Below are 22,767 nucleotides of genomic sequence, written 5' to 3'. Positions count from 1 at the left end.
AGGTCCAGGAGTTAGACTTTGATCCTTGTGGGTCCCATGTAATTCAGGATATTCTATGATCTGTCTCAGGGCACTGTCTAGGATTCTGCCCACTACACTTCCCCTTTTGCAGAGCCAACTGGCAACATTTTTATCAGTGTTAGAGTCCCAGAGTAGCCTGCCAGCTGGGTTTTAAAGCCTCCTGTGTGCAGTTTATCCAGCCCCCCGGGACGCCGCCCACAGAGGTCCTGCAGTTCTCCCTGCCGCCCTCAGCCCTGCCCTGGCTGCACGCCGTGGCCTATTACCTGCGCCAGAACCTGCTCATCTTCCTGCACACCCCCAAGTACACCGACAGCAACGTGGAGCACCATTTCAAGGTGAGGAGGGCTGGGGTGGGGACAGCAGTCTGCCCAGCTTCTAGCTGCTGCTGGGGGCATTTGTTGGGCAGCTCTGACACCATGTTGCCAGTCTGCCATGGAGGGTTAGGGAGAAAGTGACACTAACTCCTGAGGTCTTGGGGGAGTTTTACAGGACTGAGCACATCTGATTAGCCCAGACAGGCCATGCTTTCGTGACAAGCAGTCGCTGTGCAAAAAGCAGCAACCACAAAGCTCATACCCACAGTTATCTCCCAAGAGCATGGGAGAAGACCCCCTTTGAAAGCTGAACTTGTCTTATTGCATGGCTCCCTCAGATATAAGGATTGAAACATCAGGATTAATAAAATTTGTGAGCAGCTACCCACCCCTTAGTATGGCCATAGTGAAGACAGAGGCTAGATATATAGTGGCACATAACTCTGTATATGCTGTAAGGGGTTCCTTCACCCCAGCAATGGTGAAGGCTGTATTGGCAAGTGTTTTGAGTAGGTCTGGATTTGATTCTGCAGGTTTGGGGATGGGCTCTGCATATACACAGCTGCCTCTTTCCAGTTAAGACAAGTTCTCTAATCTGTGTCAATATTCTTCCTTGTTCTCCTTAGCACTACTTCAACCACAATGGGAGCATCCCTGACCAGGATCTCTATTTGTACAACAAGCCAGGTGGCCAAGGCACTGGTGGAAAAGGTATTGTGCTCAATTCTTCTAAAACAGGCTATGGGGCTGTGTGTTGGGGAAGTGTTTCCTGTGCTGGAGAGCTGTGAGTGACTGAGGAGGGCCAGTGCTGGGGGAGTGTGTTCCTCCATAGCTGGAAGGTGGGTAAGGTGCATGCCTGAGGAACTGCAAACCTCTGCATGTTTGGCAGAGCAAACTAAGGCCTCCAACAGAGCAACTTTCTGAGCCTGACCTATTGCTGCAGGAAGCAGTTCTAGACACAACGAGCCCTCAGTATGGGGCAAAGAGGCTCCATGGGGCTGGAGGTGGGAGCAGTTGTGGCAAAAGCCTTGCTGGAGAGGGAAATCTGGCTGCGTGGAATTGAGCATGGGCTGTGTGGGCAATGTCCTTGCTTTTTTCTCTAGACTGCTGGAGAAGTGATTGGATAGGGCCCATCCTGCAGCAGGTTGTCATGTCACATTTTGTCCAGGCCATGTGGTCTGTCACCTGGCCATTGTGTGTCTTGTGCCCCTCGTGCCTGTTTGAATGTTCTTCTGTTATGTAGGTACCATGTCGGACCTTGTGCAGCACCTCTTTCCACTCTCTCACTTCCAAGGTAGCACCCATGGCTCCAAGTATTACTCCATCTCCTTTTCCCATGCAGCTCTCTGGTCCCAGCTGTTCTTGTTTTCCTTGTGTTGTGGCTTCAGCTCTGACTCCTCTGTGTGTTTGTGTGTGTGTGTGTATCCGTTTAGCGGAGCCCTGTTTCTTGCTGGCTGGATAAATGAGCAACAGAACCTGTTTCCCTGAGGTGGCAGCTCAGCGATTCCCAGCTGCCAAGGGTCCCTGTTAGCTTGCAAGCAGTGAACTCCAAAATCCTGCATCTTTTTTCCCACAGGTCCTGGGGAAGACAGGAGTCCTGATTTTCAAATGTCATTGCTGCTCCAGGGTGTAGCATCATCACTCTTCCAGTGGCTGTGCCCTGGTGTGGGGTGTTCCTTGCTTAGCAAAGGGCTGGAGTTGCCAGGCACCATTAGATGAGTGCTTTGTATTTCAGTGAGCCTGGGTCAGAGGGGGCTCAGAGTCCCCCACAGATGGGAGATAACAGTTCTCTAGCACCCCCACTTCCAGTGCACCAGGCAGTAAGACCCTTGGCAGCCCTTGCTGATGTACCTCATTCTCTAACTCCAGAACTCAGATTTTGAGTTTCTTAGCTGTTTTTTTAATCCATGATTTAATGGTTTGATTTCAGCTCCTCTATGCTCCTAGAAGTCTTGTTCCCTGCAGTGTGAAGGAGAGCCTTTCTGCTCATTGGGCAGGGGTAGGCTGCTGACCTGGCCTGCTTGAATTGTGGTTGTTCTCATGTCCTCAGCTCTGACAGACTGAAGTAGAGCAGAGGTACAGGAATAGATGTGATAGGGAAATGTGCCAGAGGCTGAAGGGGCTGAGTGTAGTAATTTATCCAGGAGAAGAAAAGGGGAATGGTCTATAATTATCACATGATCATTCAACCATTTTGGTGGGCCTGGGGCTGACTGCCAAGCCAGACTGTTGAGGAATTTGTACCCTTTACTGTATAAAGAAAGAAAGTCTGGTTGGTAGAGCTCATATTCACTGTCATGTGGGGCAGATTTCCTGCTCTTGATACTTCTATATTGACACCCATGTCCTGGAGAGCTGCCCTGCTGCAGCAAGAGGCTCTGTGGGGGTTGCTCATAGGTGTAGTTTCCTTTCCTCAGTGTGGGTGCACATGAGCTGTCCTCTGATTTGAATGCCTACCTCTCTCCTTTGTGAGCATCTCTCTCCATCCCAGTGCACTCTCCCTTGTGTCTGCTCTGCCTTGGAGGAAAGGTTGCTACAGAGCTTAGGCTTCACAAGGAGTGATGGAGACTGGGAGTTTTTGCTGCTGCTGAGTAGGCTGGGCACAGCCTGCCTGGGCTGGGTTTGTCCCCATGTAGAGAGGGCATCTGTCCTCAGTGCAAGCTGGGGATCTGGTCAGGGACACTGGTTTCTCTGTGGCAGCAGAGCCTGGTGTCACTGCCATCCTTGTTGGGATGGAGAAGGAGAGAGTATGGGCTCAGCAGTGTTGTAGGGCTGAGGTTATTTGTATCTGGGCACATCACCTTTAGGCAGTGTTGGGGCAGCTTTGCCATCCAGCCATCTGAGTGCTGGCTTAGTCAGGGAGCTTTCAAAGGGTGTGGGAACATCTAGAGTTACAGTGTGAAGTTTGGACCTTGCAGATACTTCCCTGGTGCCCTGGCCATTGAGCTGAGCTATGGGGAGTCAGCTCCTGATTCTGCTTTGGTCCATAGCAGGGCTTCTCCTATGTGGCCCAGGGCTCACAGCATGTGGGCTGTGAGGCAGGAACCACACAGCTGCTCTACAGCTCTGAAGTGTCTTGTTGTGTGTGTGTATGGCTCAGTATAGAGAGCCAACAGGCAGGGTCTGAATTTTTCTCTGCAGTGACTCCAGGCTAGTCCTGGGTGTGAGCCTGCCTTGTCCGCAGTCCTGCCTGGTTAGAGTGCATGGGAAAGGCACCAAATCTTGTTCAGGTGTACAGTGAGGAGGGGGCTGTGAGTGTAATCTGCAACAAGGTGTCACATCTGCAGGGACTCTACATCCTTCACAGCCTGGAGGGGGCTGCTGAAGAGTGTCTGGGCCTTGTACTCTGTCCCTTACAAGGACAGGAATGGTGGGCCCCATCCTGGATCAATCTGCATAAAGGCTCTCCTGGTGCAAATGGAGGTACTTTCCTCTTGCATGTGACACTGGACAACCCAGGAGGCTCTTGCGGGGCAAGGTGAAATCTGCTGTGACTCTACAGGAGAGAGATTCTTGGAATGATGGGGTCACCCTGTGCAAAACCCCATGCTTCTTACCCTGGCTCCCCACAGGCACAGCTAGCCTCTGCTCCCCTGGCTGCCTCCCCTCCTGTGGGTCCTGCCTGCCACGTGACACTGTGCAACTCAAGTGGTGACATGATGGTCCCAGCTGCGGGGTGGCAAGGTGTAGGCAGGCACTGCGGGGGTGTCCTTGGAGCTCTGTTGATGGAGGCTGTCTCGCATTCTGCCCTGCAGGAATCGCATGCATTGCACTGACATTCGTGGATGAGCATGGCAGCCCCACCTTGCTGCCCCACGGGGAGAGGCCTGACCCTCTGAAGCTGTCTTCCCCTTCACCCATCGTGGGCCTGCTGCAGGACAGTGACTTTGAAAGCCTCACAGCCGTCAGCAGGCACCAGCCAGGGACTGACCCGCTGCCTTCAGGTGGGGAGTTGGCCAGCAGCTGCCTGCAGCCTCCACATCCCCTGGGGCACCTTGGAGGGCTGGTGAAGGTAGGGTTGAAGAGCCATGCAGAACTCCCCTTTCCCCACAGAGCCCTGCGTGCTGGTGCGCCTGGATATCTGGGAGAAGGGCAACATCAGCCTGCTGCAGCTGTCGGAGAAGCTGCGCGGGGCCCTGCGTCACGCGCTCTGCGATGCCGTCATGGAGTTCCTTGTGCTGCCAGCCCCACTGTGTGTGGAGCCCACCTGCCCCCTGAGTGCTGCAGACCTGGAGGACCTGAGCTCTGCGGGTGAGAACCTGGCTAGGGTGGCCACCTTGAGCCTCCACCCAGCCTTGCTCCCCCTGCTTGGTCTGCAGGAGCTTGGCTGGGCTGGGGGGAATCTGGTTGGGTGGGAAAGGAGGGAGGAAGCTGCTCTCCTCTCTGCAATATGTGTGGTCTGGGTCTTGGGGAAGAAGTATCACAGACCTTGGTGTTGGAAGAGATATTTAAGGGTCTGTCTGTTCCCCAAGACTAAATCCACTTTGCTGGATGTTACTGATGGCTCTTTCCCTTCTCTCCAGCCAGGCTTTGGCCAGACACAGTGGGGTACCCAGCAGCTTTGCAAGGGGAAGCTCTGCAGAGTCTGATTTACTTTGTCTCCCCAGGAGGCCTAAGGAGGACCATGTCAGAGACCAAGGGCCTGGCCCTGGCCAGTGGGGGGCCTGGCAGGAGCTGTCCTCCACCCCTGCACTTCACCTCTGCACCTTCACCAAGCTCTGGAGAGCCAGTGACACCCACAAACAAGTTGGGACGCCGCAGCTTCTGGGACATGCTGGTAATGTTGCTGCAGGAACAGGGCCTGTAAGGTCCTCATGGTGTGTCAGGCCACGAGGAATGGACAATAGAGATTTGGCTAGTGGTGGGAAGCCAGGCTTGCAGCAGGGACTTTGATATCAGGGCACTGACTGAGCTGTGTATGAGCACAGCATTAACTTACCCCTTTCTCCCCTAGAGCAAGGCAGAGTCCTCAGAGCTGGGCAGCCCCAAGACTACTGATGACATTGTGCTGGAGAGGCCAGAAGAGGCTCGCACGAGACGGCGGCACAAGACAGAGAATGTCAAGCAGCACCTGAGCCAGGATCGGGCCACAGCCACAGCTGAACTGGAACAGGCACAGAGGCAAGCACAGCTTGCAGGCTGGACAGCCAGGATGTTGTTCCCCTAATCTATTGTACATTCCTCTGCATCCTGTTGGCCTCTGGACCCCATTCTTTTTCCTTGTAGTTTCTCCCTTACAGAGGCAGTTTAGGAAAGTTGCCTTCCAAGCACAAAGCCTGAGCCCTTATTGTTGGAGTGTTGCTGGGGGCACAGGTGGTTCTCCCTGCCAGAGATCCCTTCTCTTCACTGTGGGGGCCTGCACAACACCTGACACTCATATGGCTACTGACCAAGAGTGACCCAGCTCAAGGATTTTATCAACCCAAAAAGGAGGGTCCCAGGGCTCTGCTCTGGAGCTGTGAAGAGACTGTTGCACTTTTCTACCGTCACAGATGACTGATCTAGTGTAACTGTGCTTCTCTTCTCTCTCCTCAGGCGCCGAGCCTGTCAGTTGGAAGAAGGAGATGTAGGTACCATGCACCCACTCTTCAATCAAACCTGCCAGCAGTGGATGGCATTCATGAACCACCTGGGTATGTGTTTCAGGTCCCAGCTCCTCCAGATGGGCTGAGGGTGGGCCTTTCTACCCAGAGCTCTCAGGACAAGTCCTCTTATGGCACCATCCATCTGCTGGTCCTAGTTACACTCCCAGTCTCTCCCCAAACCTCTCCAGAGTCACATTGGTCTCAGGGCCTGCGTCAGCATTAGAAAGCTGTGGCAGGAGACCTGGCATATGCCTGTGCATCAGAACAAACCTTCTAAGGCCTGTGGTTATGTCTGCCATGCTCTGAGTCCAGAGCTTGCTGAACTTGACTTGGTGAGACCTGGTCTCCAACAACCTGCTGTGGTAGTGCTTTAGCTTCCAGGAGGATCTAAACCTCTGCAACATGCTCTGGGACTGTGAAGTTGTATGGGAGACCCTCTTGCAGGGAGGGAGGGAGGGAGAGGAGTAGGAGCACCCTTCATATGCAGGGATTGGGGTTGTGTGGCTGCCATGTTGCTACTTTCTGGTTACCTTTCACTTTGGTGTTTGTACATCCTCTCACACCCCTGCTGGCAAAGTAGAGCTCTCCTCTTCCTCTGATGAAGAGAAAGCCAGGGAACAAGGAGTAAGTGGGGGAATAAAGTGATGTGCTCAGAGCATACAGGGTGTTTGGTCCAAATCTCACTTTGGGCCAGAACCCGAAACCAGGAGTTATTTCAGGCTTCACCTTCTCATCCATGTAAGGTTCTTGTTCTCCAGCTCTGCCTGCCTCAGACTCAGCCCTCTCCACTGCTCATGTGGGCAGGATGTGGCTCTGGGGCAGCTTGGCACCTTGTCCCACAGTACATCTTCCATGCAGGGTGCCCGTCGGTGCAGCAGTGCTCCTTGGAGATGGTTTCTCGTTTCCTCCTGTCCTCCATCCTGGTGGAAGTGGTGAACCTGGTCACTGCTCTGGCCAGTGACACCACTGTCAAAGTGTTTGAGAAGATCTGGTGAGTTATGAGATTCACAGGTGGCTGTTAGGCGCCAGCAGGTGTTGATGTACTTCTACTGCTGTACTTCTACTGCCACAGCTCTACTTGGCAGCCACCTCTGGGGCTTTTCTTTGCAGCTACCATCGGGGCACTGCCTTCCTGCCCTATAAGTCTGGTCAGAGTGCCAGCCCTTGCCCTGGAGTCATCAGACACTTCATCCTGCTGGGACGCAACTTCCAGCAGTGGCGTTGCAGCACGGAACAGGGTGAGTGCCTGGCCATGGTCCCTGCGGCTGTGCTGGGGTCTTTTGGGGTGGGGGACATCAATGAACAGGGTTCCCCTCCTTACTGGGACAGATTGCTTGTGCCCAGAGGTGGGCAGTGGGTTTTCTGGTTTTGCCTTCTGAGACCTTACTCTCAAACGCACTTGTAACAGCTTATTTCAAGACAAGCTGAGCAGTACTGCAGCAAAACATCCTGTCATGCCACCTTAATGGCATGGTGGGACATTAAAGTGGGATGAACTGGTATTGAGGGTCAGAACTGTGGCTTCTTCCAGCTCACAAAGGGCTCCAGCGCTTTGAGGCCATGGAATTCAGCTCAGCAGAGAGAGGCTCTGATTCCAGCCTTGTTGGTCGAGATCTAGTGCCCCGGCAAAGGTTCCTCTTCATGGAGATCATTGACAAAAAGGTAGTAATGGCTGTGGCTGTTGGCAGGGGACAGTAACTGAGCTGTTGCCATTCTTCCTGTTCCACCCTTGTCATCTGAAACTGGCTGCAGCAAGTACCACCAGCACACCTGGGGCAGCCTGTGCCACCATGCAGGCTCTCTCTGAGCATGTCCTTAAGTCTCCCTCCCCTTCCTTCTCTCTCCAGCTGACACTCTACACTTACAACTGGTCCCCAGACCTTGGGGCCAACTTGAACTGCTCCCTGACACGCCTGCTGCAGTGGCAGAATGCCCGGTCACACATCGTGCACTGCCTGATCAGCCAAAAGCTGGGACTCTTCCACCACCACTGCTTCATGGACACACCGTGGCATGAGGACAGCAAGCAGGTATGGCACCACGCCAGGCATGGCAGTCCTTGCTTCTTCAGGAAGGGCCTTGGGAGTCTGAGGAAGCTTGCAAGCACCTTTTGTGCGCTGATTGGCAGGGCATCCCCAGACATTCACATGTCCAACTTGACCATTTCCAGCCAGACTGTTGCCCTGCTGTTGCAGATAGGTGGAAAGAGAAGCCAGGTCCTTCTGCTGGCAGCACTTATTGGTGACTGAATTACTTAGGGTGGAGGCTGAGGAATGGGCTTCCTACTACACATTAGAGCCATGGTGGCCCAGGCATGCTCTTCTTGGAACTGGGAGTGGAAAAGGCTAACACAGATCTCAGCAGATGGTCAGAACTAGATTTACTGTGCGAGTTCTTGCTCCAGGGCTGGCAGTAAGGAGGCTTTCATGGCTGTGTCTGTTTGCTTAGGAGCCAAATCCTTTCCTGAACTCCACTTTGGAGGTGGATGCGCTGATCCGGAGCCCGTGTCCCCCACCCAGCAAGGAGCAGGGCCGGCTGAGCAGCTCTGCCCGCAGCCTCCCGTCCCTGCACTTCCACCCCGACGTGGTGCCCTTTGACGAAGCTCTGCGCGATGTCACCACCATCAGGCGCATACCCCACGGGCCTGACTTGGCACCTTTTGACCCTGTGGCTCGGCATGGGGCCCAGTTCCTGGAAATCAAGAGCATGGAGAGGAAAGGTAGAGCAAGGGGGCTGATATTGTGGGGGCCTGGCTAATAATCTCACTTCTGGAAAAGGAGATCAGAGCAGAACAAGAGTTTTGTCAGAGGACAGCTCTCTGTGGGAATGGGTTATGGCCTGTTTAGGGTGGGAGTGAAGGAGAGTAGCAATACTTGGGGCTATGGCCTGATGCTCTTGTGACTGCTCTCTTCCCTTCAGAACTGGAGAAACAGATGAAGATTGAAAACCTCTTTGTCACCTGGCAGCAGAGATCAGCTCAGTCCAACATGCCTATCAGTGTGAGTGCAGCCTGGGCAGGTGGTGGGCTGGGCCGTCCTACAGCACACTGGGAGCACCAGCAAAGGGGAGCACTGCAGCTCTGAGCAGGCTCTATAGTGGGGATGGGGCTAGGCAGTGGAGCAGTGGTCTCTGCTTGAACTTCAGGGCTTGCTGGGCAGTGAGCCACGCTTGGGCATGGGGCCTCACTGCCCAGCACTGGAAAGGCTGTAAAGCAGAGGATTCCCCCAGTTGTCTCCATTTGAGCAGCATTGGAGTCTCATGGACAACTTGTTCCCAGCCTCTATGAGGGATGTGTGTTGTAACCATGCTCCTCTCTGTCATGCAGCTGGCAGACCTGGAGACTCTGAAGCAGTCCTCCCGCCTGGTTCACTACTGTGCCACCCCCTTGCTCTTTGACCCGGCCTTCCGGCAGCAAATCCAGACTGACCAGCTGGGCAAGGTGGAGGGGAAGGTGAGTGCCAGAAAACACCAGTGGGGTCGGGCTTTGTGCACAGGGACAAAGGAGCTGAAACAATTGAAAGCAAACCAGCTGAATCCTGAGCAGGTTTCAACCTGACAGATTAACTAGTGCAGATCCCATACTAGCTGCTCACAGTCTCTATGTGTGTCAGAAGGGAAGAACAGGCTGTTGTAATTTATCAGAATGTCAAAAGGATTTTGACAGAGTCTTTAAGCAGAGGTTGCTACAGAAATTGAACACTCACAAGTGAAAGTATCATCACAGAATGAAAACTTCACTTTGTTTTTGGAACAGAGCAAAATGGAAATCGGTTATTGGATTTGAAGAGCCTCACAGCAGGGGTTTCAAGGCGGTGTATTGGTTCTGTAACTCCATATTGGGACGTATGAGTGCCAGGATTTGCACTGCTGGAGGGCTGTTCAGATTGGTCAGAACAGAAAAAGAATGCAAGGAACTCAAGAGGCACCTGAGTAGCCTGTGAAATGAGAGCTTTTGTGGGAGCTGGGGCCTGGTTCCCAGTAAAACAGCACAATGTGGAGAGAAATTTGAACCCTCTTGTATTGTACACTCACTGCAGAGCCTGTACAGTCCACACATTTCAGTGGTTTCTTCAATTTGTGAACAGTTGGGTACAGCAGACACTGGTTAGAGTACATCAGAAAGGGGTGTTAGTATAGTGGGTAATATTCTGACAAATTTCTAAGATACTAGTGTATTAATAATCTTCATCTGGCCAGTAAGTGTGAGACCAAACATCTTGTGGCAAAAGCACTGAACTGGAGAGACCTGGAGAAGGTCAGAGAGTAGCTGGAGAGATGCCAGGTAAAGAGACATCTCTTGGGCTTGGTGGAGCAGATAGGCAGAAAGCCAGATAGAAACATGCAACAGAGCCTCAGGCTTAAAGTAGAGAGATCAAAAAAAGAAACCTTAGTCTCTCTCAGCACGAAGAAAAGGAGTATTCAAGACATCAAAAGGAGAGCTGAAAGTGTTTAGAATGAAACACTGTTCCTTTTCAGTGCTACTGAATTGCTAGGAAATCCTGAGAAGTCAGCAGGATTCATAAGGGGATTGGACTCTTACCATGGAAATAGGAGCTGAAGCTCTGAGCTTTGCATGAACCAGTTATGAGCCACTAACACTTTATGGAAGCTGTTCTGGGGGAGGCAGATGTGAATGCTGCCACAGGCAATAGGTTCCTGCAGGTAATGGCAGTGCTGTTAGCACATGGCTGGGTAGATCTTGATCTTGCATTTTGGCATGTGCACTAGGACAGTGCTTGGACAACGAGATGTTAGTGCTCTCTGGCAGAGAGAGACATATCTTTTGCTCAGCCAAGGCACCTGGTGTCCTCTGCCTGGGGCCAGTCTCAGCAGTTCTCCTTAGGAAGTTACTTTATCCTGCAGAAGAGGCACCGCTCCAATGACTCCACAGCTTCGGGCAGGGACCGCAGCCACAGCTGTGACTCAGCAGAAGGGCTGCCCTGCAAGGTGAAGGAGGAGCCGTGGCTGCAGGAGATGTGCAATGCCTTCCTGCAGCAGTACATCCAGTACCTGCAGAGCATGGGATTCATTCTGGTCCAGGTGCGGCCACCCTCACCTACCACTCGCAGGTCAGTGACATGCCAGGAACCCTGGTGTTGGAGAGGGGGCAACACACTGAACTGGGCCCTGGTTTGACACAATAGGTCTTGTTTCCCTGCTCAAGGCTGTCTCTGCTCTCATTTCCAGTAGCGCAAGCCGGACCCGAGCTCTGGCAGCAATGGGAGTGGAGGGTAGAGGGTCCTTTTCCTACACAAAGCCAAAACCAGAGGGAAGTCCAAAGGTGAGTGCATTTCTGTTACAAGGGTGGAATGGGATGGAAGTCAGGCTGTGGAATGGGCCAGTTCTGGTTGGCTTTTGAAACTGTTTCAGGCAGAAGGGGGATGTGGGAGGGCAGAGAAAGCATCAAAGCCAGTCTGTCTAGACCAGCACCATCTTTGAGAGTTTGAGAGTTTGGATGTGATGAGATCTCTTTGCCCTCCTGCATGTCCTCCTGCAGGCATCAGAGCCCTTTCCTGGCATTGGGTGGAACCAGGGCAACAACTTGGAGGGGTTCAGAAGAGGAACAGGATGACCTAGGGCAAGGATAGCTGCTTTTGGGTGAGAGTCTGAAGGATTACCTGACAGAGTATCTTCAGCATCTATGCCTAAGGGCAACTCTAGGGCAGAAGGATCTTTAGTTAGAGTGAGATGAATGCAGAAGTTAAAAAAGTTAGAGAAGATAAGCCTGGAATGGCTCTGATGTGAGAGCAGGCTGAGGTTCCTCATGTATAAAGAAGTAGCAGCTAGGGAGGAACAAGTCAGAGCTCTACAATATTGCAGCTAACCTGGAAAGGGATTGACCCTTTCCTGTCTTAGTCAATACAACATCTAGAGACCATCAAATGAAAGTATTTGGAACCAGTTTTGAAACTAAGGAGAGTGTTTCTTTGAGCAGCAGGTTTTGTAAACACGAGTTTTGTGAACATGAGCTTACTAGACATAAATAAGTAAGTACCTGGAAGAGGAATCCTTTGGAGTCTCTAGTGAACTAGAAGCTACCCAGGGCTTGTGAAATCACCCAGGGATGAAGGGAGCATGTAGCATTTACCCACCCTTTTCCAACACTTTATTGGCACCTGCCTTTGGCTGATGCTGGTGCAGGACTGGGTAAGACAACACCTTGCAGATAAAACAAGAAGAGAGCAAACTGCTGAGCAAATTAAGAGGGAGCAAATGAAGTTGCTGGCAGCTAAACTCTGAATTGAGACAGGATGTCTCTGATAGCTGATGTATCAGGCAGGCACAATGGTCTGAGTCCCTTCACAGCAGGGAGTGAGGTCCCATGGACACTGTCATTCTTGGCTCAGTGTTCCACACTTCTAGAGACGCCCTGTCCTGAGCAAGCAGGAGGTAAAGAAATCAATGTGCCTGGTGTGTTCTCTCAAAGGCTGTTTATTAGGTTTGTTAGGATTCTTTTCACTGTCAGCTCTGCTATGTCTCCTCTCTTTTCTCCAGTGAGATTGCTCAGTTAATGAGGCCCTTCTATTTCCACCTCTGTCACAGAGCCTTGTGGCAGCTTCACACCCATGTGTGCCAGAGAGCCTCTTCAGCTTTGTCATTCTCTTCCCAGAGCACAAGCCCTGCTGTTGCCACCTACCATCTACAGAGAGCTCTTCCAGGTGGGATTGTGCTCATGGAGTTGGCCTTCCAGGTAAGAAAGAACAAGAAACAAAGTATGATCTCTGGGGGATCTTCAGGGACAGTCTTCAGAGGTGACAAAGGGAGTGATGAGGAGTGCAGCAGAGTGCATGCAGAGACATGTGATTCTTCATTTGTCCTGTCCTGCTTCTTCCATGGCCCTGCAAGAATGGGATCAGCTGGAGATGACTCTGCAGGGCTCAGAGCAGTAAGAGTTGCCTGGGGAAGGATAATGAAGAGCTCAGCAGCAGTTAGGGTGCTCTGTGCTCAGCCGCATGTTGGCTGGTCTGGCTTGGTTCAGACAAGAGATGAGACAGAACATGGGGTGAGAGTGTCTGGGCCCCAGCCCAAGCATGAAGTGTGGGGGCTGTGCTCCTTCCCTGGAGAGGCCCAAGGCTGTGCTGTGCTCTGCTGTGCTCACGTGCTTTTTCCTCCAGGGCTGTTACTTCTGTGTGAAGCAATATGCGCTGGAGTGCTCACGCATCCCCATGGGCCAGTCCGTGAACTCTCAGGTAATGGCTTTGCAGGCACAGCTGGTGCTCCTTAGGGTCAGGGGATGCTTTGTGGGGAGGAGTGATCTCTGGAACACAATGAGCATTTCAGGCATAGCAAGTTCTGGAGAGCTCTGCTCCCTGGTCATGGAAAAGCAGAGCCTCACAGAGCCTTCTGCAGCCACATGCCCTCCATGGCACTGCTTGAGCAGAGCTGGATTGCTCAAAGGGGATGGGAGGTTTGGCAAGAGGATTACTCTTCTCCTAGCTTGGGGAGCAAGACAGCAGACTGGGAAGAATAGGAACAATTCTGGCACAGATGGCTGCTCCAAGGAAAGTCAGTGCATGGCTCTCTGCTTCCCTTGGAACAAGAAGGAAGTGGAATGGGAACAGGGATCTGTGAACATGATTCCTGCCCTTTGCTGAAGGAGATTACTTTCTGCACCAGAAAGATTCTTTATACCTCTGTGCCTTGCTCTACAACACTGGGGCTGCCTGCTCCCTTCTCCTTTGTAGGGTCAGGGTGTCTCCTGACTGTTCCCAAGGGCACTGGGTGTCTGTGTAGAGGCTGGCCAGCCCCAGGCTGTCTGAGACAGGAGGCATGCATGACCATTCTGTCCTTTCCAAGGGAGCTCTGTAGCAAGGGTGCATCTCAGATATGCCAAGAGTGTCTCTCCTACGCTTAGAGCCTTCCAGGACCGTCTCTGCAGATTTGCTGAGGCTTTCCTGGAAAGCTTGCACATGCACAAGGCAGTGTTATGAGTCTGCATCCTGCTCTGATGCTGGGGCAGCTGCACTGGCTGTGCCATGCCTTGTTAGCAGGGCTTTGCAGGAGGGTGTGAGGTGCCTGGTAAGACTCCTGCCTTGACTCCCTGTCCCTCCACAGCTGTCTATGCTCTTCACGGAGGAGTGTGACAAGGTGCGGGACCTCATGCACGTGCACTCGTTCAGCTACGACTTCCACTTGCGCATAGTCCACCAGTATCTGCTGGGCTCCCACATGACTCTCCGCCAAGGCTACCATCTCACCAGCTTCCTGGAGGATTTCATTGCCCATCACCCTGACATCCCCAAATTTGGCCGTAATCACGTTTTCCAAGGTATGTAGGCCAATATATGATCAGTCTGGGGTTGATCACCAGCACATAACTGGGCAAAAGTCTTTTACAAATAAACCTGGCCTTTGGAGTATTTAGGGAGATAACAGGATGAGGATGAGGGGTTAAGCTCCAGGGAAAGTCCTTGTTGCCCTGTTGTGGAAGGGGCAGGTTGGTTGCTCTGTCTCCTGGAGTAGATGGGAGGACAGTGCTCTGCCCAGGTAAGAGGCACGCAGTGTCTCCTCTGATAGCACTGTATTTTTCCACTAGGCACACTGGCCCTGCCCACCAACATGATCACTGCACACCAGCTGTACAACTACATCGCTGACCATGCCAACACCTACCACATGAAACCCCTGCGCATGGCCCGACCGGCCACGGGCAGTGACAGCAAGAAGGGAACACCGGGCACAGAGCAGAATGAATATGCACTGGTCTCTATTTGGAACAGGTGAGTGCATCTGCTACAAGTTCCTGGAGCTGCTGGAGATTACTGGCAACCTGCCAGTCCTGGGGACACTGCCTCAAGGTGCCAACAAAGCTGACTGTTCTATACAGTGCCAGACAGCAGTTCTGGCCAGTCCTTCTGAGATGGCCAACAGGGGTAGTGTGTATGTGTGCAGGTGCATTTGACATTTCCTGTGGCACTTCTGAGGAGTCCTGCTGTGTGGAATTCTCCATGTCCAATGGTTCTATTGTGATCAGGAGCGCTGGGAGAACAAAGTGAGGCTTCCTTCATACTAATGTGCTTTTTTATCCCAGCTCGGGCTCCTACAAGGACTCTGAAGGTCTGCGTCATCATGATGACTTCGATGTGTCCCTCCTGGTTTGTCACAGTGCAGCACCGTTTGAGGAGCAGAGTGAGGCAGAGAGACGCATGCTCCGGTGAGCACTGGGGACCAGTGACAGCAAAGTTTCCTGGCTGAGGAGGAGGGCTCTGAGAGGGACTGGTTCCATCTGGAATAGCACGTGCAGAGTTGGTGTCTGGGGAGGATCACTGTGAGAGCCTGGGCAGAGAAGCACCCTTTCTGACAGGGACAGAGGGGCCTGTGGTTCATTTGCTGTACAGCTGAGAGGGGAGCAGCCCTTCCCCAGGTCACAAGTGTCTCCTTGCCCCCAGGTTGCGTTTCTACGTCATCATGACAAGCCAGCGGGAGCTCTTTCCGCGGCTCACGGCCGACATGCGGCGCTTCAAGAAGCTGCCGCGCTTGCAGCGGGAGGTGCTGGAGCCTGTGGTGGGCCGGGCCGCCTGGGAGGCAGCGGAGCCAGAGCCCAGCCTGGCCCGGCAGCCATCGGCAGAGCAGGACCTGTGGCAGGACATAGAGGACAGTGGCGAGTTCTACGCGGGGGGCACGCAGGTCAAACTGGGGCCAGGGCTCTTCTACACCTCTCCGCTTTTCCCCTTGCTGGCCTCCGAGGTGGCCTCAGCCCAGAAGCAGCTCAGCAGCATGGTGCAGCTGGCCAAGTGCCACTGCCGCAGGGACAACCTCTGGAAGCGCCTCTTCCTTCTGGAGCCTCTGGCTTCTGACAAGCTGAAGCTGGGCAAGCTCTCACTAGTGGAGCTGGAGGAGCTGCTCGATGCTGTGCATGGGAAATCCATTGCAGATGTCGACCCCCAGCTGGTGAGCAGCAGGGATGGGGGCACAGTGCACAGCAGCTGTTGTTCTGCTCTGGGGATGGAGTGGGGTGCCAGGTCTGCACCATCTGGGGCCTGCAATGCTTGGTGGGAAGGTTGAGGCAGGAACACAGCTCCTAGCTGGCAGGGGAAGGGGGACCTCTCTATAGAGAGTGAACAGCCCTCAGTCAGCATCCTCAGTGGGCTGTGAGGGTTGCTTCTGATTTGAGGTCTGAAGGCTGCTGTAGCATTATGGCTGCTGGTGCCGTGGCTAGAGGGAGGCTGAAGATCAGATGTTTTCTGTTCCTTCAGGAATGCTTCCTCACCATGACAGTCTCCTGGTACCAGAGCCTCATCAAGGTGCTGTTGAGCCGCTTTCCCCAGAGCTGTCGGCACTTCCACAATGCTGAAACTGGCACCCAGTATCTGGTAAGACACAGCCCATTGCCCACCTGCACCCTCTGTCCCTATGTTCCTGTCCTGGATTCTGTACTGGCTCCTTTTTAACATGCTCTGTGTCTCTCCTGACAGGTTGTGCTCAACCAGAAGTTCACAGATTGCTTTGTTCTTGTGTTTCTTGATTCTCATTCAGGAAAAACGGTGAGTCCTTGGGAACAGAAAAACAGCTATGTTGGCTCAGGCCAGGAATCTGTCTAGATTGATCCAGTGGTGGCCAAGGGCAGGTGTGCAAGAGAACACAACCAGGTCAAGAAGCTTGTAATGCTTCTCCTAAATACTATTCTAGCATCTGAAAATTTGTAGCTTAGGCCCATCCTGAGCTAGAAGTGGCCTTTGCATTTATTTAATAGTCCTCCACAGCTTTATTTCCTTTAGTTAATTTCTGGCATCCATGATTTTTCCTCACTTGCAGCTCCATGAGGCAGTTACAGTCTAGGTGAAGAACTTCCTTAGCTTATTGTTGAAGCTCTTACTGTTCTTTCCATGTGATGTCCCTTTGTTCTTGTATTAGAAAACAGTGAGCACTAGATCCTCTTTTCCTTCACAGGATTGCTTTTGGATCATTTTCTCAGCTGTCTCTGTATTCAGGCTAAGCAGTCCTTCTGTGTTCAGTCCAAAGTCAGATCACACTGGGTCTGGCTGGGTCTGGCTGGGAGGAGTCACCAGTGCTGTGGGCTGCTCCTACCTGAGCAGAAAGGAAGGGGACCTACACTGTCACAGGGTCCCAGCAAACCTGCCAGGGCCTTTGCCTTCACTGAACTTGAGGGCAAAAATTCTTTCAGCTGTGCTCCCAGGCAGGGTACAGGATGGGTCACAGGGAGTGCAGCTCCATGTGAGAACAGGAGATCTACAAGAGGCTTCAGTCCACAATAAGGCTTCTGCAGAGACTGCAGAGTAACTGATGCTGTATAAAATAAATCATGGTCCATCTGAAAAGCAGGTAGGGGAGACAGAAGAGGTGGTGCTTGCTGGAAGGCTGCTCAGTGCCTCCTGCCACCTCATGGTCATAGTGTCACCTTGTGGTCATTGTTATGATAAACTCAGACCCTCCATCCCCTCTCCCAGTGACTCTCATTTTGTAACAGAAACTCTTTGTTTGCATAACATTTTATTTTGTGCTTAGTATTCGTCCCATTTTTGTGGCCTCTCAAAACTCTCTCAGGCTTTGGTTGGTTTTTTTGCATTATCCCAGTCCTCTTTTGTATTAGTGCCTCAAATTTTATCAGCATACTCCTCATCTTTGTACCAGACTTGCTAAAGTACTAGACAATGTGAGTCCCAAAGCCTGTCCTGAAGGAACTCTATCTGTAACCTCTCTCCATTTCCCCTTTCGGCACTGCCATGCTCTCACCTTATAATTTTTGAGTTAATTCCTATCTTTTCAGCTTACCTAAATTTCCCATGTGACACCACATAAAATCCTTCCTGAATCTCAGATAAGATGTACTATGATTCTTTTGTCTAGAAATATTACCTTATCAAAGAGAATTTTAGTGTTAGCACATCACTTTGGTAACATTGAGCTGCATTTCCCTCATGGTTCTGTCTCCCTCAGTCTGTTCTGAAGTCTTGCATGCTGCTGGAGTTGGACTCACAAATCTCTTCCTTTCCCCTCTTAAATGATGGTGGTACATTTGCTGTTTGCAGTTACAGCTCTTCTCATGGCTTTACCAGTTTGTAAGGGACCCTGGCTACTCGATGTGCTGCATTTCAGCTCTGGAGAACATCCTGTCCCCATGTCTTGCCTCCATGATGCTGATCTGAGTGCACTGAGTCACTTACATTTTTGTTCTGCTTCAGCTCCTACAACCTCTGCCTGCTCCCTACTCCCCTCTCCCTTTACCCTGCCTTCCAATTCAGTCACTAGTCGGAGTGGAGCAGGCAGCATTTATTTTTAGGATTGCGGTTATTACATTTAATCTCCTCCCCTTCCCCATTTGTTGCACTCCTACTCTTTCCCTTAGAAGAAATTTCCCTCTAATTTCCCTGGAAGCTCCTGTTACTGTGGAGGCTGTAGGATCCCCCCCTCTCCTGTGGCTGCTGCCAGGATTGGCGTAACTGCAGATGCATGAAAGCTGGGAGAGAGTGGGCAAGTCCTTGCACCAAATTTCCAGCAGAAAAACCGGGAGGAGGCTCAAACATGCTCTGTCACAGGAAGAGGAACTAACTTAGTGCAGTTGGCATTTTGGGACTTCTCCCAGTATTTACCTAACACTGCCAAAGGAGTGCCCACACACCTGGGCTAGGGACTGTGCAGTGCTTGTTTGCATCCTGTCCCCTGACCCTCTCCTCCCTCTTGGCAGAGCCTCACCGTGGTTTTCCGGGAGCCGTTCCCAGTGCAGCCCCAGAACAGCGAGAGTCCTCTGCCACAGCTTGTGTCCACATACCATCACCTGGAGTCAGTCATCAACACTGCCTGCTTCAACCTGTGGACGGGCCTGCTCTAGCACTGGCACCCAAGTCCTGGAGCAATGTGTATTCCGACCTGGGCATGGCCATGCCATTGGTGACCGTGAGGAAGAACAGGTCTCTGAGGGCCCTGTGAGTGGGCACTGCAGGCAGGACTGCCAGTGGCACACATGGCTACTGACCTGAAGAGCCTGGTGATGTGCACCTCAACACTGGCTGACTGGTATGGCCCTTGTGTGCTGTTTTCAGTGGGTTTGATACTGAATGGCCTTGAACAAAACAGCAAGGGCAGGAATTTGGCTGCTGCAGCCTGGCTGAAGCAGAACAATTCTCAGGGACATGGCTTTGGCATCCATAGTAGAGTTCTGCCTGCTGGGAAGGCACTGAGGAGCATGCACGGCACTGTCTTCTGCCAGGGCAGCACTGCACAACACTCTGACTTTAGGAGGAGTGACTCCTGAAGCACTGAGGACAACTGGTTCTGGCCTTTTGCTTTCCTTGGGAGAGCATGAATGGGACAGGAAGGGTGAACTGGATCACCGAAAGGTTTTATGGAGGTGTACATTTGAGCCATTGGTCTATCTGTGAAATAAACTAAACCAGATCCCTACTCAGTCACTGTAGGCTGTGGAAAGCTTCCTGCAGGGGATGCAGACAGCCCTGGATATGAAGCTGGCTGGATTTGCTCTGGAATCCAGACAAGGAGCAGCAGGGCAATCAGCCTTCAGTATCCATGCACAGGCAGCTCCCAGCCTGTTACCTTGGATCAGACAGCCAGGGAGGGGACTGCCTGCTTCACTTACAGCCCAGCTGCAGAGTCAGTGCTGGGCACTGCTAACAGCCAGTTGAGAACTTCAGTACCTGGAAGTCCAGAGTGTTCTTTTCACAACTTCAGGCACCAGCTGGGATGCTCCCCTTATTGGGGAGAATGGAAACCTCTCCCTGGACACCCCTGTAGTCTGCAAAGTTCTCTGTGTAGGTGATGTCACCTAGAGTAGTGCCTGAGCCATCACTAAATCGAACATGCTGCAGGTGATACTTGTGTAGATGAGGGTCCAACAGCTTGGGCTGGCCCAGTGGAGCCTGGGGAATGGACAATGACATTGATGCTCCTAACCTCATTCTAGGAAATCATCCCACTCACCACACTGGCCTAGTCTGAGAGAAGACACATCCTCCTCTGTTAAGCCACTGCTTGGTCTTTTATTCTCATTGCTTTCTAGTTTTACTCGGCTGCCTTGCTGCTCCCACCGTGCTGCAGCCCTCGGCTTTCCCAGTAGGATCGCAGCCAGCCCAGACCTTCCAGGGTGTCTCCTGCAGTGACAGACAAGGTGTCCTGCTGCAGCTGGAGAAGCTGGAGCAGCTTCTGTTCAGGACAGAGCCCTCATCCCCAGGTAGGGGTGACACCCACTACCTGTGCTCCCCACACCCTGCCTGTCTTTGTACAGGCCAACTCACCCTTTGGAGAATACTCGCACCCCACGTAGCCAGTGTAGCCCAGGGACTCCAGGAGCTCAAAGATGTAGGGGAAGTTCAACTCCCCAGGGCTATCGGGCTCGTGCCGCCCTGGTACCTGTGCAATCTGGATATGACCTAGGGAGGGAAGGGGAGAGGCCATGCCCAAGGCAGCCCTGCCTGCAGCCTTCTTTGGCCATGAGACAAGGTGACCAAGAGCAGCCCCACAGCCCCAGCCAGCTACAGCAGAGCCTGCAGTAGGAGGAGCCCCTCAAGGCCACTCCTGCCCCGTGGCCACAGTGGGGTTGGTCTGGGCACAGGGTGTTACCGATGAGTGGGAAGTACATCTCCAGGTTGCGTGACAAATTGCCATCCATGATCTGGCAGTGAAAAAGGTCCTGGGGGCGAGAGAGGAAAATGCAGGGTGCAGCTGTTCAGCAGTGAGCAGTTAAGGACAGCTGTGCTATGCTCCCTGTCCAATGTCCCCAAGAGGGGATAACAAGCTCATGGCCACCGGAACCCCTTTGTGGACCTGTGCAAGTTTCCCTCATAGACAACTTCAATGGTGACTCACCAGCTGCAGCTTCAGGTTGGGCCGTCCCACTTTCTTCAGGATGGCAGCAGCTAAGGGGGCAAGACATGAGAAACCATTGCCACCAGAGTGGAAGCTTTGCACAGAAGCCCCAGGACTCACTTTATCAACTGTGCTCCCTCAGCATCTCCCCCCTAGTGAAGCAACCCCCTGCCTTTGAGACTCTGGAGACCCTTCTCATCCTCTGAAGGTGACTCTTGGTCTCTGGTTTACCTTGGTGTGGGGTGGTCAGATAGTAGCGAGGATCAGTGATGCGGCTGTTAATGGGCTCCAACAGTCCAATCATGTCTTCCTGTAACACAGTCATGTCACCCTACAGAGCCTCCTCTCATCTCTGCAGCTGGAAGCATAACTTCCCCATGCCAGGCTGCTGGGGTGTTATTCCCCATCTTGGGTATGCTAAGAGCTGCACACACAAAGCAGGAGCCATTCCCCACTTACCTGGGACAGGAGGTCAGCAGCGTATTTGAGATTCTCAATGAAGGTGGTTTCCATCTCACTTGCCACTGCAGCCCGATCTGTGCCCAGGGGAACCCGCCCAGCCATCACATGAATCCTACAGGCACAGAGAGACAATCACAGGCAGCAACTGCAAGCATCTGCCTTGATCTAATACCTCTATCTACACCCCTATCTATACTGCTGATAGAAAAGGGGGCCAGGCTGGGGGAGCAGACACAGAAGGGGTAAGAAGAGCCATCTCTCCTGCAGGAGGCACAGCAGCAGCCAGCAAGCTGCCAGCCAGGACACAAATGTGCACCATCCCACCTCAATACACTGAGAGATGACTTTGAACCTTTTGCCTGACAAATCACAGATCTTGCTTCTTCCCTCTTTTGTGAACTGCTTTCAGCTCTTTCACCCTGACTCTGGAGCTTTCTTGGGCTCTTGCTCCTTCAGCATGTTGGGCACATGGCATGCTGCTTCTGCCAGGGGCCTGCCCCGGGCATGCTGTCACTGCTTGCTGGCTGTGAGCAGGGAGGGGACAGTGCCCGGGGCTGGACTGCCCTGCCATGAAGAGCTCAAGCACCAGCCCATCTTCAGTCATCACTGGGGGAAGGTGAACAGAAGAAACAAAACTGTTTACAATGTGCCTGTACCAGTGTGCGGCTGGTGCCTGCCAAGCCCCTGCCCTCCGCTGGGCTTTGGACTGAGTTGCAACAGGAAAGAACGGTGCAAAGTAAGTGGAGTAAAAGGGCCCTGTTGGTTTTCTGAAGGGAGCTGTGCCAGGCTAATTGCAACTTTTACTGCTATGCTGCAGTCAGCATGGCCTCAATAAAGCAACGGTTGTGGTGTCCTGGTGGAAACGACTGGTGCACTTGGGGAGGAAACACGGAGGATTGTCCTGGGGGGGCTGTTGTGTGGAGGCTGGAACAAGAGCCTCTATCTATTGCGAAGGGCAGGCTCAGGCTCGTCCCCGGCAGCTCTGGGTCCGCTCCCACGAGCGCGGTGAGGCCGCGGCCCCGCACAGCGGGGTCTGCCCCGAGCTGCTGCCCGGGAGAGGCTCCGTGACCCGGCCGCCCGGGCACGGGGGGCAAAGGGCAGGCTCGGCTCGGGCAAAGCGCTGGAGCAGGGGGGGAGCAGAGGAATTTCCCCGGGCAGCCCCAGGTCTGGGGCCGGGCCCGGAGCGGGGGTCCCGCCTGGCACCTACCTGGGGCAGCCCACAGCCCGGGCGTAGCGCACGGCCGCCTCCAGGGCCTGCCGGAAGGCCGCCTGCCGCCCGGGCACGGCCGCCAGCCCCAGCTCGCCCGCCTCCGGGTCCCCTGGGGGAGAGCGGCAGGGTCGGCGGAGGGTCCCCGCTACCCCGGGGGCTCGGGGAGCAGCGGGACGCCGCCGTACCGGGAGGGGTGTTGAGGAGCGCGATCCGCACCCGCGCCCGCTCCGCCGCGGCCCGCAGCTCCTCGGCCGGGCAGCCCGCCGGCCAAGCCGCTTCCACCGCCCCGAACCCGGCGGCCGCAGCCGCTTCGAGCCGCGCCGGCAGCGCCGGGAGCTCCGGGAAGAGCCAGGAGAGGTTGGCGGAGAAGCGCAGCGCCATGGCGGGCGGGCCG

At 53.4% G+C, this 22,767-nt stretch overlaps 2 protein-coding genes across 8 annotated transcripts in view; one reads left to right on the top strand and one right to left on the bottom strand.

Moving 5' to 3' along the window:
* Positions 1–19,372, top strand: part of SZT2 (SZT2 subunit of KICSTOR complex) — a 53,891-nt gene extending 34,519 nt beyond the window's left edge. For 4 of the 6 annotated variants that reach the window (XM_083867925.1, XM_083867922.1, XM_083867924.1 and 1 more), the window contains 25 exons: positions 192–356; positions 962–1,046; positions 4,091–4,279; positions 4,389–4,586; positions 4,943–5,112; positions 5,290–5,456; positions 5,871–5,968; positions 6,779–6,911; positions 7,031–7,158; positions 7,452–7,582; positions 7,768–7,950; positions 8,369–8,639; positions 8,840–8,919; positions 9,246–9,371; positions 10,784–10,989; positions 11,108–11,201; positions 12,531–12,611; positions 13,036–13,110; positions 13,976–14,189; positions 14,457–14,640; positions 14,952–15,074; positions 15,310–15,811; positions 16,117–16,233; positions 16,336–16,404; positions 18,567–19,372. In XM_083867925.1, the coding sequence (XP_083724051.1) occupies positions 192–356; positions 962–1,046; positions 4,091–4,279; positions 4,389–4,586; positions 4,943–5,112; positions 5,290–5,456; positions 5,871–5,968; positions 6,779–6,911; positions 7,031–7,158; positions 7,452–7,582; positions 7,768–7,950; positions 8,369–8,639; positions 8,840–8,919; positions 9,246–9,371; positions 10,784–10,989; positions 11,108–11,201; positions 12,531–12,611; positions 13,036–13,110; positions 13,976–14,189; positions 14,457–14,640; positions 14,952–15,074; positions 15,310–15,811; positions 16,117–16,233; positions 16,336–16,404; positions 18,567–18,710 (3,933 nt within the window). In that variant the 3' untranslated portion in view covers positions 18,711–19,372. The remainder of the gene's footprint in view (positions 1–191; positions 357–961; positions 1,047–4,090; positions 4,280–4,388; positions 4,587–4,942; positions 5,113–5,289; positions 5,457–5,870; positions 5,969–6,778; positions 6,912–7,030; positions 7,159–7,451; positions 7,583–7,767; positions 7,951–8,368; positions 8,640–8,839; positions 8,920–9,245; positions 9,372–10,783; positions 10,990–11,107; positions 11,202–12,530; positions 12,612–13,035; positions 13,111–13,975; positions 14,190–14,456; positions 14,641–14,951; positions 15,075–15,309; positions 15,812–16,116; positions 16,234–16,335; positions 16,405–18,566) is intronic. The other 2 variants (XM_083867926.1, XM_083867923.1) reach the window with 1 other exon arrangement.
* A 158-nt stretch (positions 19,373–19,530) lies between these two features.
* Positions 19,531–22,767, bottom strand: LOC310912930 (putative hydroxypyruvate isomerase). 2 transcript variants are annotated; one of them, XR_014590746.1, is made up of 9 exons: positions 22,559–22,767; positions 22,371–22,482; positions 21,161–21,275; positions 20,933–21,011; positions 20,702–20,751; positions 20,456–20,525; positions 20,131–20,265; positions 19,817–19,986; positions 19,531–19,631 (listed from the first exon to the last, which is right to left on the bottom strand). XR_014590746.1 is itself a non-coding variant. In XM_083867929.1 (8 exons), exons 1-8 carry the CDS (start codon positions 22,752–22,754, stop codon positions 19,898–19,900), a joined length of 846 nt encoding a protein of 281 aa, XP_083724055.1. In that variant the 5' UTR covers positions 22,755–22,767; the 3' UTR covers positions 19,780–19,897. The 2 variants fall into 2 exon arrangements, 1 of the variants encoding a protein (XP_083724055.1); XM_083867929.1 differs by lacking the exon at positions 19,531–19,631 and having other exon boundaries at positions 19,780–19,986.

This window comes from Zosterops lateralis, assembly GCF_965231275.1.
Source record: "Zosterops lateralis genome assembly, chromosome: 9".
NCBI lineage: Eukaryota > Metazoa > Chordata > Aves > Passeriformes > Zosteropidae > Zosterops > Zosterops lateralis.
This window is presented reverse-complemented; position numbering and strand designations above follow the sequence as displayed.